This window comes from Nycticebus coucang, chromosome 5, assembly GCF_027406575.1.
Source record: "Nycticebus coucang isolate mNycCou1 chromosome 5, mNycCou1.pri, whole genome shotgun sequence".
Taxonomy (NCBI): domain Eukaryota; kingdom Metazoa; phylum Chordata; class Mammalia; order Primates; family Lorisidae; genus Nycticebus; species Nycticebus coucang.
Genome location: NC_069784.1, coordinates 85,963,986 through 85,982,972, shown reverse-complemented (window position 1 = coordinate 85,982,972; position 18,987 = coordinate 85,963,986). Strand labels below are relative to the sequence as shown.

The following is an 18,987-nucleotide window of genomic DNA, read 5'->3' as shown; positions in this document are numbered from 1 at the left end:
TCTCTACCAAAAATAGAAAAAAACTAGCCAGGCATTGTGTTGGGCACCTATAGTCCCAGCTACTCAGGAGGCTGAGGCAAAAGGATCACTTGAACTCAAGAGTTTGAGGTTGCCGTGAGCTATGACATCATGGATGGCACTCTATTGAGGGTGACAAAGTGAAACTCTGTCTCAAAAAAAAAAAAAATTAAAAACAAAACAAAAAGTAAAAAATGCTTAGCACATAGCAGGTGCTTAATTAACATCGGTTGAATAAATGTTGAGTAAATATCCATATATACAGAAGTTTATAAATTTAACCAATCTTTAATAGGTAAGATATGTGTATATTGATGAACCTTTTAGTAATAGTAGGAATGATACTGTTCTTTTTTTTGTTTGTTTGTTTTTTTTGGCCGGGGCTGGGTTTGAACCCGCCACCTCTGGCATATGGGACCGGCGCCCTACTCCTTGAGCCACAGGCACCGCCCAGGAATGATACTGTTCTAAATCATTAAAGCTTAAGGGTCCAAAGAAGAACATGAGATTGATATAGAATGTTTCTTTCTCAAATGATGTATTCAAACTACCTTTTTTCTTGATTCAGCATATCTTAGTTATCTGTGACAATTAAGGATAGAGGAGAAAGATGAAGCAAGGAATCACTGGTAAATGAAACCTAGAGCTAGTCTCCAAACAGTATTTAATTTCCCCCCTCCTCTCTGGGGGTGTAGAGAGTAAACTGAAGTATTGAGGGAAAATATACATATATTAACTTTTTACAGTGTCCTATAGTATTAATAACAAACCTTTTATATTTTAAAATGCATGCTGGGTTTTGAATGATGAGCTACTCAAAGAAATTATTTTTTAGGGAACTTAAACTGGATGGGAAAGCTCAGTGAACAGCATTTTATTTTTAAGATGCTTAGTAACAGGACGTAGGCTCCAGATGTGGCCTTGTACTTTGTGCTCAGGTTAAGGATCTACAACTTAATACCCTTTTGGAAAACAAGAGACTTCAGAAACAGGCAAAGAAAGAAGGCATTTTAAAGGACTAAAAGACCTACAACTAAAGATTATCACAAGGGAACTGAGTGGGGGTTCTTTGAGGTTGAGAAAAGCACGTATTGCAGAATTCTGTTCACCACTTGGTAATAATCATCATGGGGTGGAAGGCATGGATAAGGGAGGGCAGGATAGCTATTACAAATAAAAGATAACTTGATTTGAAACTCTTAAAATATTGTCATTATTTTGTTTTTCTTGAATCAAAATTATCTTTAATTTAAATAAAGCATTTAAAATTCAGTCATAATTAAACTAATGCCTGGGTGGCGCCTGTGGCTCAAGGAGTAGGGCGCCGGTCCCATATGCCGGAGGTGGCGGGTTCAAACCTAGCCCCAGCCAAAAAAATAAAAAATATATTAAGCTAATGCCTCATTAATATATTTTTAGCCCAAACATTTTAATCATGAATAAAATCCCTTGGTAAAATGGGATTAGTTCAATTCCATCATGTCTATGAATTGAGAATAAGTTAAAGATACTAGTTTTGTTTCTAATCTATTTTGAAAAGATACTTTTTATATCATGCCTTGCTAACTTCTTGTATTTAAAATTATGTGCCACAGTGCCCACAATCAGAAGCACTATGAGAATTTAAAAAATATTTTCACATGTTTGCATTTTTTTAGGTACAAATGAAATCTAGCCACTCAAAAACTGTTTTAAAAAGTATACACTATAGGCTGAGTGCAGTAGTTCATGCCTGTAATTCTACCTCTGGAAGGCTGCGGAAGAAGGACTGCTTGAGGCCAAAGGTTTGAGACCAGCCTAAGCAAGAGTGAGACTCTTGTCTCTACAAAAAAATAGAAAAATTATCTGGGCATGGTGTTGCTTCCCTGTAGTCCCAGCTACTTGAGAGACTGAGAAAGGAGGATCATTGAGCCCAGGAGTTTTCTGTTGCCTTGAGCTATGATGATGCTACTATACTCTAGCCCAAGCAACACAGCAAGATTCTGTCTCAAAAAAAAAAAAAAAAAAAAAATTATACAATATAGCATATATACATAATCAGGGAACTATTTCTACTTGCATATATCTAGTATCTTCAGTTACCTTTTTTTTTTTGAGTTTGTGTCAGTATTTCCCTATTCTCCTCTTTTAAATCCCTCAGTAGCTCTTAAGAACCATACAGCATGAAGTCCTAACTGTCCATTTCCCACCAGACTCACCTTTTTTCCTGAACTTCATAGTATTTCAAATTAAGCCCATTCTTTCTTAATTAATTCAGCAAGGATGCTGAAAAGTAGCCTCTAAAAGTTATGTTTCTGAATGAATTTTCCCATTTAATTTTCATATTTCAAAAAACACTTTCTTCTCTATCTTTTCACCTTAGATACGCCTGAGGATATTTAAAGCCAAACTTAGTTACAAAATGTTTCATGAATCTTGTCAAACAATGGTATCTTGTCACACACAAGGCAGCATCTGACTTGTACGTACCTGCCTGACTTCACAAGTCATCTGTACGTGCTGCTGCCAGAACCTACATAGCTGCTGTCCTGGTAGTTTAGGAGTACAAACATAGAAAAATCAAAGAAGCTGTGACTATGGGTTCCCAAAAAGAATGTGGAGAAACTCTAAAAAATAAGTTGCTTAGCAGAGCTGAACCCAAGGAAAAGATGACTGCTGGCTGCCTATATATAGAGGCACCCAAGCCTCCAAAACATTGTCTAGAGTCCTATTCAAATCTTCCAAAAAAAAAAGCTAAAATACCAACGCTGAATATTGAATTTGAAATTTATTATTAAACTTTTCATTGAATTAAGTTTTGTTAATGTAAATAGACACTGAGAGGAGTGACAAGGATGGAGAAATTGGAAAGATAAACTCTCAAGGACCAAGATAACCCATTCCATAATTTTTCTTTTCTTTCTTTTGGCCTTCTTTTCTTGCCCCCAAAATCAAGAACTTAGATTAATAGACATTTATCAAAATTTTAAATGTATATTTATTAAAAGCAGCACCATATAGTGAGTGCTATTTTGGATTCACACACACCTGCCTACTAATCCCAGACTGTATTTTATTAGTTTTATAACTTTAGTTATTTATTCTTTCTGAGTTTTAGTCACAAATTTATGAAATAAAAATAATTGTATCAGCTTTACACATGTAAAATGTTAAGCATTTGATACATGAGAGCTGATAAGCTACTGGTCTTGATTATCATCAGCCTGGAAAACCTGACCACCATTTAACACACTGATTCTTTGGGAGTAAAAGTAACTTTCTAATATAAAACTACTGACACTTCATGGAATACTGCTTATTTACAAATATGGGTGATGGGCCATATTTCTAAACCCTGTAAAGAAACTCAAAATGAGAAAAAAAGACCAGAGATTTGTCAACATACTTGCTCCTTTCAAGCAATATAATTCTACAAATTAAATTGAAGAAGTGAAAAAAGTAAGGAGCAAATAAGAACAATATGAAGTTCAGTGTTAAAAGGATCTTAATGTACCCAGAACATGATCTTGAAAGGGAAAAAAATGCTTAGCAAACAAGCTACATAGATCAAAACAGGAAGCTATGATGAGCCAGAGGAGAAAAATCCTGATAAAATTAGTAAGCAGAAGTGATCTTATAAACCAGCCTTTTTTTTTCATTTGAGACAAGAGGCTCACTCTGTTGTCCAGGCTAGAGTGCCATTGCGTCAGCCTAGCTCACAGGCAACCTCAAACTTTGAGGAGAGAGGGATTAAGAGCAGACAGAAAAATCAAAGAAGCTGGGACTGTGGCTTCCCAAGAAGGTCCTCCTGCCTCAGCCTCCCCTGTAGCTTGGACTACAGGTACCTCCCACAATGCCTAGCTAACTCTTCTGTTTTTAGTAGAGACAGGATCTTGCTCTTGCTCAGGCTAGTGTCAAACTCCTGACCTCAAAGGATCCTTCCACCTTGGTTTCTCAGAGTGCTAGAATTATAAGAGTGAGCCAATCAGCATTCATTTTAAATGAAATATATTAAACAAAAATATAGGGGATTTTTCAAGAATTCTTAAAACACAAACCTAACACATCTCACTTCCCCTCTTAAAGTTCTTGAGTTTAATGGCTGAAACCACTGCTTTGCTTTTTCTAACCAATTACTGTATCAAATATGTAACAATTCTGATACCAATGAAGAGATTTGCAAATCTATAGTACTTTAATCCAATTCCTTTTGGGTTCAAAAGAAACTTCAGGGTTTAATTTGTGATCTACAAAAGCATGATTATGCCTTTTAACTTGATTATTCTTTCTGCTAAAATTATATATATTCCTTTTTGTTAATTGATTATACTTTTTATATACATACTTTTTAAAGTCCAAGTGGCATCAAGGGAAGCATCTTGGTCAGAAGAGCAGATAATTTGAGATTTATCTCCTAAATTTCAAATATAAGAGTTTGAGGCATGATTGCCTCCCTGAAGGAATTAATTACTAGGTTGGAGAGACAAAATCCATCTTTATCCTTACACTTCTCTCCATTCTCATTGTTCTTCAAAACAACCTCTTGCCTTGCCAGCATTGCATCAACAGTCGTTCTAACTCATCTCCATGCCTCCAGTTCTGCTCCTTCCAATGTATTTTTCTAAATTTAGCTGAAACATAAATCTAATATAACTCTATTTAAAACATTCAGTAAATCCACCTACCCTTAAGAATGAAATTCATGAAGTTTGAACAATCCCTTCTTACTATTATCTTTTACCTGAACTCCCTCCATTCTCCTTACCCTCTGCTTCAGACCCAATGAACTTCCTATAATTCTGCTTTCCTAATGGACTATGTCTTGATTCTGGACTTTGCACATGCTAGATCTTTTACTTAGAACTCTTTGACTTTACTCTCCCAAACCCTCCCCCATATTTTCTTACCAAGGCCTCTCTATTCTAACTTAGGTGTCTTTTCCCTTCAGGAAGCCTATCTTGAACCACCACTGCAAGTTTGGACTCCCCTTAATAAGTCATAGTTCTCTGCTAAGAACAAGTCATTTGATACCACTTTGCATTTACATATATGTTTCAATTTGGTCTTGAGAAAAATAAGGCTTGAGAGCATTACTGCATAGGACAGATGCAGAGGCAATGAACCTCACTTTGAAACATTTGACCAAAACATTTTTAGAAGATAGGAAATATTTCAGAATGACTAGTATTTCTTGGATTAAGTGTCAGGATTCATAAAGGAAATAAAATGTTGAAATGTAATGTTTAAAAGTAGACTTCTAAAAATAGCTGCTGGCCTATACTGCTACCTATGGTAAAGATCAAAAGTATAGTCCACCCCCCCACCCCACCCCCGCACAACTGTGCTCCTTTCTAATCAATGTTCATGTTTTCAGCAGATATTTATCACATGCCTGTATGTGCTTAGCACCTGAAGTTGAAAGAAGCACCTAACATTTGTTGGAACTCTTGGTTACTGTAGATTTATTTGGAGACAAACTTTTTATATTGTAGAATAAAGTGACTAATTTTCAGTTCTACTCTATGGAAGAAAGGAGCAGAAATTAGTAGTCTTTGAAGAATTTAGGTCAGTCTTTATAGAGACCATAAAGGAATCTTGACATTTAATGGCTTGAAGGCTCTCAGTAAACCACTAAATTAGAACACACATTAAAATTATTTTTCTTTTTAGGTAAGGCAGCATTCAAATAAACAATAGATGCTAACTTTCTGGGGAAGAGGATCCTAATTTAAGCTTTCCATACAATTCAGATTTCAGTATCTCTGAAATGTTTCGTCAATAAATATTTAGCAAGCACTAAGTATTATACACTGGTATATGTATGCCCTCTGCTATTTTAACTTGCATTTAATTATTTTAAGCCACTTTGGAGTCAGCTGAATGCCTGATTTTCCCTTGCCTCTCATTTGATAGATAAGTATTCTGCATTTTGCAAATGTCATAATTTTAATGCCAACCAAAAAAGAATATGCCCTGCTAGACAATTAAAACTATGTATTTCTTTAAAAATAAAATCACAGCTCAACTCTTTTAGAACCAGAGTCATCATTTTTCATGTACTTCCTTCATTATCTAACTACTTTTATAGCTCACAGTCCCATACATCAAGTGCATTTATGTTTCCAAGTTACTCATTTACAACCAGTTAATCTTGGAGGGTATGTCATATTGTTGCAAATTGGAAATTTTACTAGGTTTGTGTTGTTTTGTATTTGTTTATGGCTGAATGTGAGCGGGCAGTTGATACTTTTTTTCTTATGGCAGCGCTCAGTGGAAGATGGGAAGCCTCTGTAGCCTTTTCTTCTATGTTAACATTAACCCGAAATTGCTTCTCTCCATCAGCAAAAAATTATTTGGGGTGCTTTAGCAATTTTTAAAAACACTGTATGAGAACATAAGAAATAAACAGTAACCTTTTAGCCCACTACTTTTAAAATAGGACAATTGAAAAGCTAAAAGTAACTTAGCTGAGACGTTGTAACCTCATTCCTAAAACTGAAACTTATTTTCATTTATGAGTCTTGGTTTTGTGTGTCACTGTTATTGACTTTAATTCCGCTTGCTTCTTTCTGTCATCATGTTCCAACGTTTTTGTTTTTTTAACCTGAGAATGTAAGCTTTTTAAAACACAAGGGCAAACATGCAAGAGGAGATCTAATTTAGGAATTGATTTTTTTTAAGTTAATAGACCTATGTAAGAAAACAGTATCGACACACTTGGGAAATTTGGGTTCTGGATCCAACGTCAATTGTTCCCCTTTATAAACTGTACTTTACCAAGTTCCTCATCAGATTTCAGAGACAGAAATTCTCTCCGCAGTTCTGAGGGCATATCAGAAGCTTTCAAATATACTTGAAAAGAAAAGAAAGACAATTCGGAGATTGGCTACCACGGCTTATTACCTGTGAAGGAGAGTGATATTTATAGTTTTACATAGCTTACCAAAAATAAATTTCACATTGAATATAGGCCATGGTCCTGTCCCCTACTTGTTCCTGCAGTCTGCGGCCCATTAAGCGTCGTTTGGGCGTTATCGGAAAGGAAGAAGGGGACTTTCAATAGTTCATGAAATTGAAAGACAACTTCATGACTCCTGGTGCTGCCAAGGTCAGTCTCAGTCTGGAGGCTGGTTGCCGTTTGGCTCCAAGTAAATGCTCGGCGGCGGCGAATAGGGACAGGTTCACCTATCCCTGGCGCCCGAGGGCCCGCGCGGTACCTCCCAGACACAGCGCACTCTCCCCTCCCGCCCGCCGAGCCTATTTCGGACCCGAAACTTGCTCCTGATGGGAGCTGGGCCCCAGAGCTTGTTTTTCGCCCGGCGTCGACAGACCGCCGGCTGCCCCACTCCCGTCCGCACCGAGGGGCGGGACTCCGCGGCGCCCAGGACCCGCATTGGCGCGCGCGGCCGCCGGGGCGGTGGAGTGACAGGCGCGGGGCAGGGCCGCACGGCTTGTTTGTCGGCGCCGCCCCGCCCTCGCCGTCCGCGCTGACTGAAGCGCTGCAGCCCAGCGGCCGGCCGCCCGGCGCTCGCCTCCTCCGCGCGTCCGTAGCTGTCCCCACGCCAACATGCGCCTGGCCACCGCCGCGAACCAGGCGTACACAGCTTCGCTGGCCGTCTCGGAGCTGCTAGGCTGCAAGCAGTGCGGCGGGGACCGTGACCCCGACGAGGTACCTGGGCGAGGGGCCGGAGGGACCGGGTGGGCGGGTGGACACCCGGCTGAGCTGCCCGCGCCACACGGAGGTCACGTCGCTTTCCCCCAGGCGCACCCTGACAGCATGACAGCACCGAAGACGCTCCTCAGGGAGGCGGGCGTCCCCGCGGGGGTGTCTGCCCGGCCGCGCCCCGCAGGGCAAGGGGCGGCATGGGGCGGGTGGGAGGTCTGTCCCACCGAGGGTCGTCCGGGCGACAGGGGCTGCGCCGGCACAGCCTGCTGCCTCGGTCGCCTGAGGGTAAGTGCCCCAAACGTAAACGACGTTGTCCTCTGCGCTAGTGCCCGCAAGTCAGAGCCCAGCACGGCTCCGTCTCCCGGTGAAACAGCCGGTGGCTCCCCCTCGGCTGTGTGAACGGACTGTGTGGCCGCCCCCTCTCCCCCACCCCGGAGAAAAAGGAAAAAAATCCATTTGAGTCAGTTAGAAGGTGGTGTTGCCTAGAGTTAAGTCTGTTCTGCAAGCTCTATGACGTTATGCAGAGCGTTTAAAACTCGTCTCTTAAACCAGCCCTCTTCTGTCTGAATTGGCCTTTAGAAGCAGGTATTTATTGTAACATTTCATGTTTTTTTCCTAAGACGTTGCAAATTGGACACCATTTGAAAGTTACCGACATAACCTTAGCGAAAATTTGAACCTTTACACGTTTTTGATTCAAAAGATGACAAGGGAGAAAATAGAGTAATACTAATTTAAAGTTTGAATTGAAATCAAGAATGTTGTAGTGCCTTAGTTCAAGAAATCCAAATATGAACTAGTTCTCTGCAGCTTTCTCCACTAAAATGACTCAGGTTTAGTAATTATGTTTTTGTAAATGAAGTCTGTGTTATCCGTACATCAAGTATATTCATATAAACTTAAATGAAGACCCTTTCTTGTGAAAGTAGAACACCATTTTTTTTTTTACATTTTAACATTTACAGATACATTACTTGCTCCTGTTTTACAGATAATAGGACACCCTTTTTGAAACTCCTATAATGTTGCCTTGGAAACTTGACCAAAGAGAAAACAGTGTGAAAGTGTTGGATTAGCATTTACAGTTTCTATTTGCAGGCTATAATAGATCTTTTCTCATTTTGAGCAGAAGTGAGCCCCAATTCTTTTGCCTGAATAGATCTGTTATTTCTGGTGATGTTTGTGTGAAGAATCCTGGTTCTTGCGGAGATCTGTAATTTCTAAAGATAGCCATGTAAACCAGAAGATACAGAGATACTTTTTAGCTTGCACGCTGTTTCAGTGTTTATGGGATTTTGTTTAGGAAACCAAGAAGCTTTGTATAGTTCTGCTTCGTTTTTAATACATCCAACATGTAGGAAGATAAAGTAGGAAGGACTGCTTCATAGGGAAACTCTTCACTTTACAGAAGAATTAATAACAACACATCCTTTCAAATAGGAAGCTTTCATAATACTTTTTAAATTAAACATTTTCCAGGAATGGAACTCCCAAGCAAACTATAAGGCACACATACAGCCTAAGTCAGCCTTAACAAATGTAATACTTTGAAGTCAGTAAGTTTTTTTTTCTCTAAAATACAGTTCATTGAAGACAAAAAAAATTACCTTAACTTTTTAATATTTTTGAATTACCTAGTAGTAGTGTTAAAAAAGAAGTATTACTACATTTTGTTATAGGAGGGGTATTTCTTGGTAATAGTTCTAGATCTCTTCATTTCAGGGTAAAATTTTCAATGTTAAACAGCACCCAGCTGTAGGCAGTGAATTCTCTCAGAGAAGCAAGAATGCGATGAGAATTTTCACTGTTAGTGCAACCTATCTTTACCTTGTTGAAATGTGTTTCAAAAAGCACATACTGCTTCTGTAATTTAAAAAAAAATTAAAATTGCAAGCAATGTTGTGATTATCAGTAGACAGCTTTTGTAAAAAATGCACCTAGTGAGAGAAATCAAATCATTTCTATATTTTTACTATTCAACTAATTTTGCAGGTAGGTAGACACCATACCTACCTTCATTTTGCATTTGTGGCAAATCATTCTTTCACTCAAGATACATTCACAGTGTATCTTAACAGTTGAAGACATCTGATCAGAACAGTACTTTTCCCTACACAAACATTGATTCACACTTGATCTTAGCCAAAAGGCCGAGAAGCGATACAAACATTGATTCATACAGTGATAACAATACATACTTAGTCTTTCTGTGGTATTAATGTCAACATTCACTAAGAATTTTCCCTGAAAATTAATGTTAGTGTTATACACTGAAGAAACATATCAGATTTGAAGTAACATTGTGATGGTGGAGATTTTTGCTGCTATCTCTTTCAAAGATGGTTATTAGGATTGTTGAAGGGAGAGGACTATTCTCATGTTAGTTTTTCCAGCCACACCTTCACAGTAAGATTTGTGCTGTGATTAACATCTACATCTGCTTTTCAACAAGGCCATTTATTGTTGACAGTTCTGCCTCTTAGAAACTGGGTTGGCCAAAATTTGTTCAAAGTCTGTAATTTAGTTTCATACAGCTATAAATGAAAGAATATTCAAGTAACCTAAATAAGAAGTTATGAAATATGTTTAGTTTGGCTTATGATCATCTCACTGAACACCTATAGTGCCTTTTTTGATCATCACCTGTTAGAAAATAATTATAACTAATTTGTCATGTGACTAAGAAGTAGAAAGTGAATTTTCCAGAAAACTAAAACTTTCAACCTTCAGAAACCAAGAATACTATGGTATAATAGCAGTGGTATCTAAAATGATCACCAAGGTATCAACAACTCTTACAGAGACTCAAAAGAATAACAAAGATACCAGCTCTAGAATTAGACTTCCTAGACTCATCTCTACCACTCACTATTGACTCTGAACTTGAAATACTGGGTTGGAATTCCAGGGTCATCAATTATCTATTCAAAATGGAGAAGATAATAGTACCTGCCTCACAGACCCATCTTTTTTTCCCATAAATATTATAACACAAATATTCTTTATAAACTTTAATAGGGTAGATACATGTTTCTTGTTTATAGGTAATAAAACTTAAAACAGAACTGAGTTTATAAATACTCTGTGTTGGCTGCTGCTATTGTTACTATTTATTATTAGTCTTTGATTGCTTTTTTCATGTTTATGTCAGCTAAGAGATAAGCAGAAAGCTAAAAGACAATTTGCTTTTCTGACATTATTATTAGGGTGCCAACCTCAGTCCAGAAAACCCATTTTAACTGTCCTGCTTTGGTACATTTGAAAAATTAGACAGCCAAATCTGTTAGACCCCATTCCTAAAACAAGACTAGAGTCTGTAATAAAGGGTGTGTGTGTGTATGCCTGTAATTTGTAAAATATTCTGTAATTTATAATGTGAGGTTGATGGCGTTATTTTATCATTATCTTTATTTTATAGATTAGGACCCTTCAATTTAAAGTTTAAATGCTTTGTTGGCAGTAGTACACTTACTAACCAGCAGGATCCTGATTTGGGCCCAAATCTTTTGAAACTGCTATGCTTTTTTCCCCATACCATATTTGATGGGTTGGGGTCAGGGGGAGGTTATTTTAACATTAGTCCTTTGTTGTACCATACTTTGGTATTTTTTGGTTTTAAAGATGAGGCCTGTTATAAAAGTTCCAGTATAAGTTCCACTATTTTAAAGGTAATTGGCCCCTGTTTACTTTTCTCAGAAGTTAATTTGTGTGCAGTGGGAGGCTGAATGGAGTCAATGATCCATTTCCTGCCAGTATCTAAATTAGTACAAATTGGAATGTAGTCTCAGAGCTCATCAGAAACACCCCAGGTAGCCCTTTGTCTTCTATTAGGCATGAGATTAAATAGAAAAGACTATGTCTATCCACTGTTAGCTAAGAGAGAGAACCAAGTATATCTTTTTAGTCTAACCTCCAAATATCAGAATACATTTGATTCTAGTATAGCAGTAACTTATATTTCTCATTATAACAGTTAATGATCAAACCCATTTGGGAAAGACTTGATTATTTTAAAATCCATCTATTCTCCCCTTCTCTTCCTCTTCTGTCAGTTTTTGCTTTCATTTCTTCTCCTTTCTCCCTATGCCCACTTTCTGCTTTTATGGAATGGCACAAATGGCTCTGCTTAGTTAGAAATGGACTCTGGTAATCCAAGTGAGAGCCTGGTAAAATTCTATTTTACCTGTAACTAAACTTAGGTAAAATAACAAAGTGGGAGTTTTGAATGTCTTCAGGTCCTTTCTTCAGCTTTCCCATTCTACTGGTCCCCAGCTCTGGTATGTGAATATAATCCATTCCAACCAATGTTCGCTTTTTCTTCACATTCTATTTTAAAATACATAGTTTTTCACTCTAAAAGAATACGTTTTTAAGGAACTTGGAAGGAAGAATTTGGTCATTGAATTCCCAAGGAAGAGGGGAGACAATGTTATTAATTTGGCCCCTAAATTTGGCCGAAGAGATGGACTTAGGAAAGACTTAAAATTTACACAGAACCATTGGAAGAGCCCTCTCCATACCTAATTGTTTGTTTTCAATAGCCATCTTCTTAGAATTGTAAAGCTATTGTTTTTATAATAGTTTGGTATGTTAACTATATATATGGCATAGTAACAAAACCAAAATAATATAATGTATGTACCTCTTTGTTTTAAAGCCCATGTGCTATCAGTATGGTCTCATTAAAAAGGAAAAAACCACCTACATACTGCTAACGTACATATTCGTAAGATAAAGTCCTAGAAATTGAATTGCTGAGGCTTTTTTCTCCTTACAAATAAAATGTAATTATTACATATTTTGTACTTTGTTTCCTCACACACATAATGTATCTTGGAGATTTTTAAAAATCAATCTATATAGTCATTACAAAATTTTACAAAATACACTAGGACCACCATACTTGGCTGCCTCCCTACATTGACCACCTCCTTACACTGACCTCTAATTTTCATACATCAGACATGCACCACATATAGGTATCAGTACAGTGGGCCTAGTTTGTTACAGTCCCCTGGGTGGTCAACTTAAAGAAGTTCTATATTTACAAAATATTCTGTATGTTGTTGGCCACCTCTTTGTAAAATTTTGTAACAAACATTTTGTAAATAAAGGTACATGTAGCTACAGCTTCCCAATTTCCCTATCTCTGGTGACTTTAGGGGTGATTTGAGGGACACCCTGTAGTAGTTCTGCTTCATTCTTTGTAAAGACTGCATGTTAATCTATTATATGGTCATACTGAACTTTGTCGAAACACTTAGGTTATTTTCAATCTTGTACTATTTGAAACTATGGAACTAGGCACGGTGGCTCATACCTGTAATCCTAGCACTGTGGGAGGCTGAGGTAGGAGGATGGCTTGAGCTCAGGAGTTCGAGACCAGCTCGAGCAAGAGTTTTAGTAGAAAACTCTGTTTCTACTAAAAATAGAAAAAAAAAAAAAAAAAACAGCCAAGTGTCATGGAGGGTGCCTGGAGTCCCAGCTTCTCAAGAGGCTGACGCAAGAGGATCACTTGAGCCCAAGAGTTTGAAGTTTCAGGGAGCTATGATGACACCATTGCATTCTACCTGAGGGATAGAGTAAGACTCTCAAAAAAAAAAAAAAAAAAAAAAAACAACTATGTTGCACTGTTACCCTTTTACACAAATGTGAATATTGTTTAACACTTGGGATAGAATTGTTGATTCAAAGAGTATGTGACAGACTTTGCTCATTATTGCAAATTGCCTTCCCTAAAGGTTGTAGTAATTTATACATTTTGTACTCTTTATTTCTTTCTCAGTTTGAATAAGCAATGCATGACTCCTTCAACACAGCCTGTTATCAAACTTTTTAATCTTAAGCAAACCTTTTTGGAAAAAACTGGTATCTCAGAGTAGTTAACTTGTAGTTGTTTTATTGTGAGTATTGAGCATTTTTTCAGCCATTTGTGTTTCCTGTTCTTTGCTCATTTTCTGTAAGATTGTTGGGGATTTTCTTATGGATTTGTTGGAGTGTTTATTATTTATTTATTTTTTTTTTTTGAGACAGAGTCTCACTTTCTCACCCTCAGTAAAGTGCTGTGGCATCATAGCTCACAGCAATCTCAAACTCTTGGACTCAAGTGATTCTCTTGTCTCAGCCTCCCGAGTAGCTGGGACTACAGGTACCTTCAACAATGCCCGGCTATTTTTAGAGACATAGTCTCACTCTTGCTCAGGCTGGTCTCAAACCTGTGAGCTCAGCCAATCCACCCGTCTCGGCCTCTCAGAGTGCTGGGATTACAGTTGTGACGCTGGAGTGTTTACTTTTTTTTTTCAAATTTAGCCCTTTGCTAGAGTTGCAAATATATCTCCCAGTTTTTGTTTGTTTGTTTGAGACAGAGTCTCACTATATCACCCTCGGTAGAGTGCTATAGCATCACAGCTCACAGCAACCTCAAACTTTCGGGCTTAAGAAATTTTCCTGCCTCAGCCTCCCAAGCAGCTGGGACCACAGATTTTTTTTTTTTTTTTTTGCACTTGTTGTCATTTAGCAGGCCCAGGCCAGGTTCAAACCCGCCAGCCTCGGCATATGTGGCCAGCACCATAACCACTGTGCTATAGGCACTGAGCCATATCTCCCAGTTTTCTGTTTACTTTTGACTTTGTATGCCTTTTTCCCATGTGAAATTAATTCTTTATGTCATTAAATTTATCAATCTTATATTTTATGACTCCCTGAGTGTTTTCTTCTAATACTATTATAATTTGGGGTGGTTTGTTTTGTTTTTTTTTTTTACATTTAACTCTGATTTATTGTGCAGTAAAGTATGATTTATGCCTCCAGCTTCACTTTTTTCCGGGTGAGCTGCCCAGCTATCCCAAGATTACTTGTTAACTAATTCATTTCTTCCCTATTTGAAATGACTCCTTTTCATTTACAGAGATCCCAATTATAGTGTCTCTTAATTATAAAATTAGTAATAAACCCTGTATTTTAGGAAACAGATATTTTCCTAAAATATATTTTGTTTAAATAAGATAGTTTTCAAAACACAGAGGGGATAAATGTTGATTTTAGCCTTACAGTTTTGTCCAGTGTATTTTGTTTAAAATATATGTAATTGAATTAGAAACTTGACAATTAGCAAGGTTAATAGTCATCACTTTATATAAATGGCTACATTCATGTCACGATGATGTGTTAAGTAACAAGAATGTGTTTTCTCCTACATTTATTATAGGATATTAAAATTGAGACACATACATGGCCAGACCAGTGTTAAGTATGGAATAACCAGGAAGCAATCCCTGACTTCCAGTGTAAGATTAGTTGACTTACACATTATTTTAGCAATCTTTTGGCAAATACAGCCTACTTTGAATCTGAATCTTGATTTCTCCTGGGAAAGATTCTCTTCAATTTTGTCTTGCCTGCTTAATGTTTAAAAATCCATTCTACTCAAAAAGTTTTTATTCACTTTAACCAGATTTCATGAATTGCTGCCACCTGTCGACCTCTGTATGCCTCCTTCTTTTTTTCTTTAAAAGGAAAGCATCTTATTTATATCATAAGGAACCTGTGGTAACAGTAGGGAGAGTGGAAATAATATTTATATGTAATTATATAAGCAAGAGTTAATTTTAATTACATAAACTCTTTTTTTTTTTTAACTGAGACTACATTGATGGGACTATAGGCCTCAAAACAACAACAGTAAAAAAAGTTGTATTATTTTGGTTTTGTTTCTCTAAGCACATTATATTGGCAGGGGTGGGGGTGGGGCGGAAGGAAGCCCTAACACCTAAGGCTAAGTAGATTGTCGGTTCTAGTTAACTGTGCTGCACCATCACATAAATTACAGGATTTTAGATTTGCTATGTCAAACGGCAAAAAGCCATTTATGTCTCATTTCCACTTCTCTAAAATATAAGACTGATGACATCCTATAAATAAAATACTATAAACAAAATTAGTTTCTCAAAAACTGTTTTATTCAGCCGCAGAGAAAACATACCCTAGAGTACTTTCTCTTTTGTGCCTTTAGTTTTTTTCATAATATTTCTGTTCTGACTATGAGGTATACAGATGTAATGATAATTACACTTTTTCCAGTTGAAGACATGTAGGTGGAGGTATTGCTTTTTCATTTCCTGACAAGACTCACAGGATCAATATTTTGGTTGTTGAATTATAGATGTACAAACACATTGGTCTTATTTTATGTCACTGACAGTCCACAGGGTTGGCTGTTATGTGCTGAACTTTCTGTTCTAGACTTTCTGCCAAGTACTTTATGCAAAACTCTGGTTTTAGTGAAGCAGGTTTTATTGTTTTTAGTCAGAGTTGTACTATAAGCTGCTGTTAGCTTTGCAACACAAACAGAAGAATTGGTATATATATATAATTATGAAAACAAACCACCAAAACAAGCCTGCCTCTGTTCAACTGGTTGTTTTTCCCTCCCATTCCTGTAGCCTCAGTTCATGTTGTTTACTCCTGAAGGCCTGAGATGGTGTAATTTTCTTTTCTAGGAACTTGGAATTAGAATTCCTCGACCACTAGGACACGGACCAAGCAGATTCATCCCAGAGAAGGAGGTGAGTTGTTTGTCAAAGTACATAGCGAACTGTATGCTTTTAAAGAGAAACTTTTATGACCCACACCTTGGCATCTGAACGATTGTCACTCAAAAACATGTTTTACGCAGAGTTGATCACAGTTAATCATGCTTTGGCAGTGAATCTGTGGGATTAAAAAGCTATTATAGTCACGTTGGTTTCTAGTATTTCATGATTTTTTTTAACACCCATATTTAATCAAGTAAAGCCAAGACTTGTTTTTGACCAGTGAAACTCCATCTGTTTATATTTAGATATTGTTTTAAGTGTGCCCATAAACTGAGTTGCTTAGTCTTGACCCTCTCAACAGGCTGATATCGGTGCTAGATTGGATCATTAATTCTGTACATTTTAAAGCATCTATGCTTTGTTCTCATAAGGATTGTTTGCTATTAATTTTGTTTCTCCTTAAATTGAGTGAGAGTAGGTGTTTTTGTAAAGAAGGGCTTTAATGTCTGTTTGCAAGCTCTGCAAGTTTGATAATCTAAATCTGCTTCTTTATCTGGATTTTGGCCAAGTCTGCAAGCAGCCTATCTAGATGGCCTTTAATGGTCAGCCTTTGTTGTTTATCCTCTACTATAGTATGATGTGTGACTATTTATTCTAATGACTACCAGTTGATTTTAAATTTATAACCCCTCTCTCTTAAGCCAAATTTAATCTGCTTCTAAATACTACTTACAGTACAGCACATGCATATTTTCTTTCCTTAAGACCAGTTTATAATTTATGTGACCATGGGTTTTTCTCTCATTTATACAGATTCTCCAAGTGGGGAGTGAAGACGCACAGATGCATGCTTTATTTGCAGATTCTTTTGCTGCTTTGGGTCGTTTGGATAACATTACATTAGTGATGGTCTTCCACCCACAATATTTAGAAAGTTTTTTAAAAACTCAACACTATTTACTGCAAATGGATGGGCCGTTACCCCTACATTATCGACACTACATTGGAATAATGGTTTGTAAACATTTAATGAAAAATTCTTTCTGCCTGTTTTTACTGATCTCTTAAAGAGATAGTTAATGTTTTAAACAAAGGGATACATATTTATATTGATTTGTAATAGGATTCCTGTCAGTATCTATTTTTGCGACTTTTAAATAAGTATGCTTTTAAGTGTAACAGAAAAAGAAATGTATTTATGAGGGCTAGGAACCATTCTTCATTAAATAAGTGAATAAAGTAGAATACAAGCTCTATTTCACTATTATAAATACTTCTCATTTACATAAGTAGTCCTTCCTGTTAAGTTTACAAATAATTTTTCATTTTTTTATGGTTGGCACCTTAATTTAAGTTTCTTTTAGTCTGAGGTTCTGAAAATTTGTATGTAGATAAAATTTCTAAAGTTTCAAATACTTTTATTAGCTATTTTGTTCTTAGAATATCTGAAGTATTTTCTGTAGCATATTTGAATTTTTAAATTGTTTATATGAAAACTTCTTCAGTTTATGGAGAACGGGAAAAGATAATTTTAAAAATTACCTTTTTGCACATTGTAAAGAAAAAGGATTTGTTAGTAGTTCAAGATTTCAATATTTTTGTTTTCTCCTAAGGCTGCAGCAAGACATCAGTGCTCCTATTTAGTAAACCTACATGTGAATGATTTCCTTCATGTTGGTGGGGACCCCAAGTGGCTCAATGGTTTAGAGAATGCTCCTCAAAAACTACAGAACTTAGGAGAACTCAACAAAGTGTTAGCACATAGACCTTGGCTCATTACCAAAGAACACATTGAGGTAAGTATTAAAGTAATATAACTTGGGAGTCTTTTTCTTTTTAATTTTTAAAACTTTTTAGAGCAGTTTTTAGAGTAGTTTTAGGCTTAGAGAAATTACACAGAAAGTACAGCATATTCCTGTTTTCTACCCCTTCAACTAACCCCTTACCACAGACATACATTTTTTTTTCTATTAACATCTAAGCATTGGGCGGCACCTGTGGCTCAAAGGGGTAGGATGCTGGTCCCATATGCTGGAGGTGGTGGGTTCAAACCTAGCCCTGGCAAAAAAAAAAAAAAAAAAAAACACTTAAAACATCTAAGCGTTTATGTGGCACATATGTTGTAAATAATGAGTCAATATTGACATATTACTACTATTAACAAAAGTCCATGGTTCGCGTTAGGGTTCACTGTATATGCTATAGGTTTTGTCAAATGCATAATGTCAGACATCCACTATGACAGTGTCATATAGAATAGTTAACAGTCACTGTTCTATATGACACAAATGCCCTGTTCTTTTCTGCCCATGCCCTTGGAACCACTGATGTTCCAGGATATGATATAATTGGAGTCATATAGAATGTAGCCTTTTCATATTGGCTTCTTTCATTCAGAAATATCCATTTAAGATTCCTTCCTGTCTATTTGTCACTTGATAGTTCATTTCTTTTTACTGAATTAATTCTCCACTGTATGAACATACCATAGTTTATCTGTTCACCTATTAAAGGACATCTTGGTTACTACTGGTTTGGGGAAATTATGAGTAAAGCTGCTATAAACATTCATGTGTAGATTTTTTTGGTAGACAAAGTTTTCAGCTCATTTGGGTAAATAACCAGCAGTGCAATTACTGGCTTATATGGTAGCCTATGAAATTGTCTTCCAAAGCGGCTGTACCAGTTTGCATTCCCACTAGTAATGAAGAAGTAGTCCTGTTGCTCCACATTGCCAGCCAGCATTAGTGTCAGTGTTTTGGATTTTAGCCATTCTGCTAGGTGTAAACT

General features: G+C 36.9%; 1 protein-coding gene across 2 annotated transcripts in view; it reads left to right on the top strand.

Annotated features, from left to right (window-relative positions):
* SESN1 (sestrin 1) overlaps nt 1-18,987 on the top strand; it is a 121,002-nt gene that overhangs the window by 89,896 nt on the left and 12,119 nt on the right. Inside the window, exons 1-4 of one of the 2 annotated variants that reach the window (XM_053591359.1) lie at nt 7,480-7,666; nt 16,162-16,227; nt 17,011-17,211; nt 17,811-17,993. In XM_053591359.1, the coding sequence (XP_053447334.1) occupies nt 7,565-7,666; nt 16,162-16,227; nt 17,011-17,211; nt 17,811-17,993 (552 nt within the window). In that variant the 5' untranslated portion in view covers nt 7,480-7,564. Of the gene's footprint in view, nt 1-7,479; nt 7,667-16,161; nt 16,228-17,010; nt 17,212-17,810; nt 17,994-18,987 lie in introns of those variants that run through there. The other variant, XM_053591358.1, reaches the window with a different exon arrangement.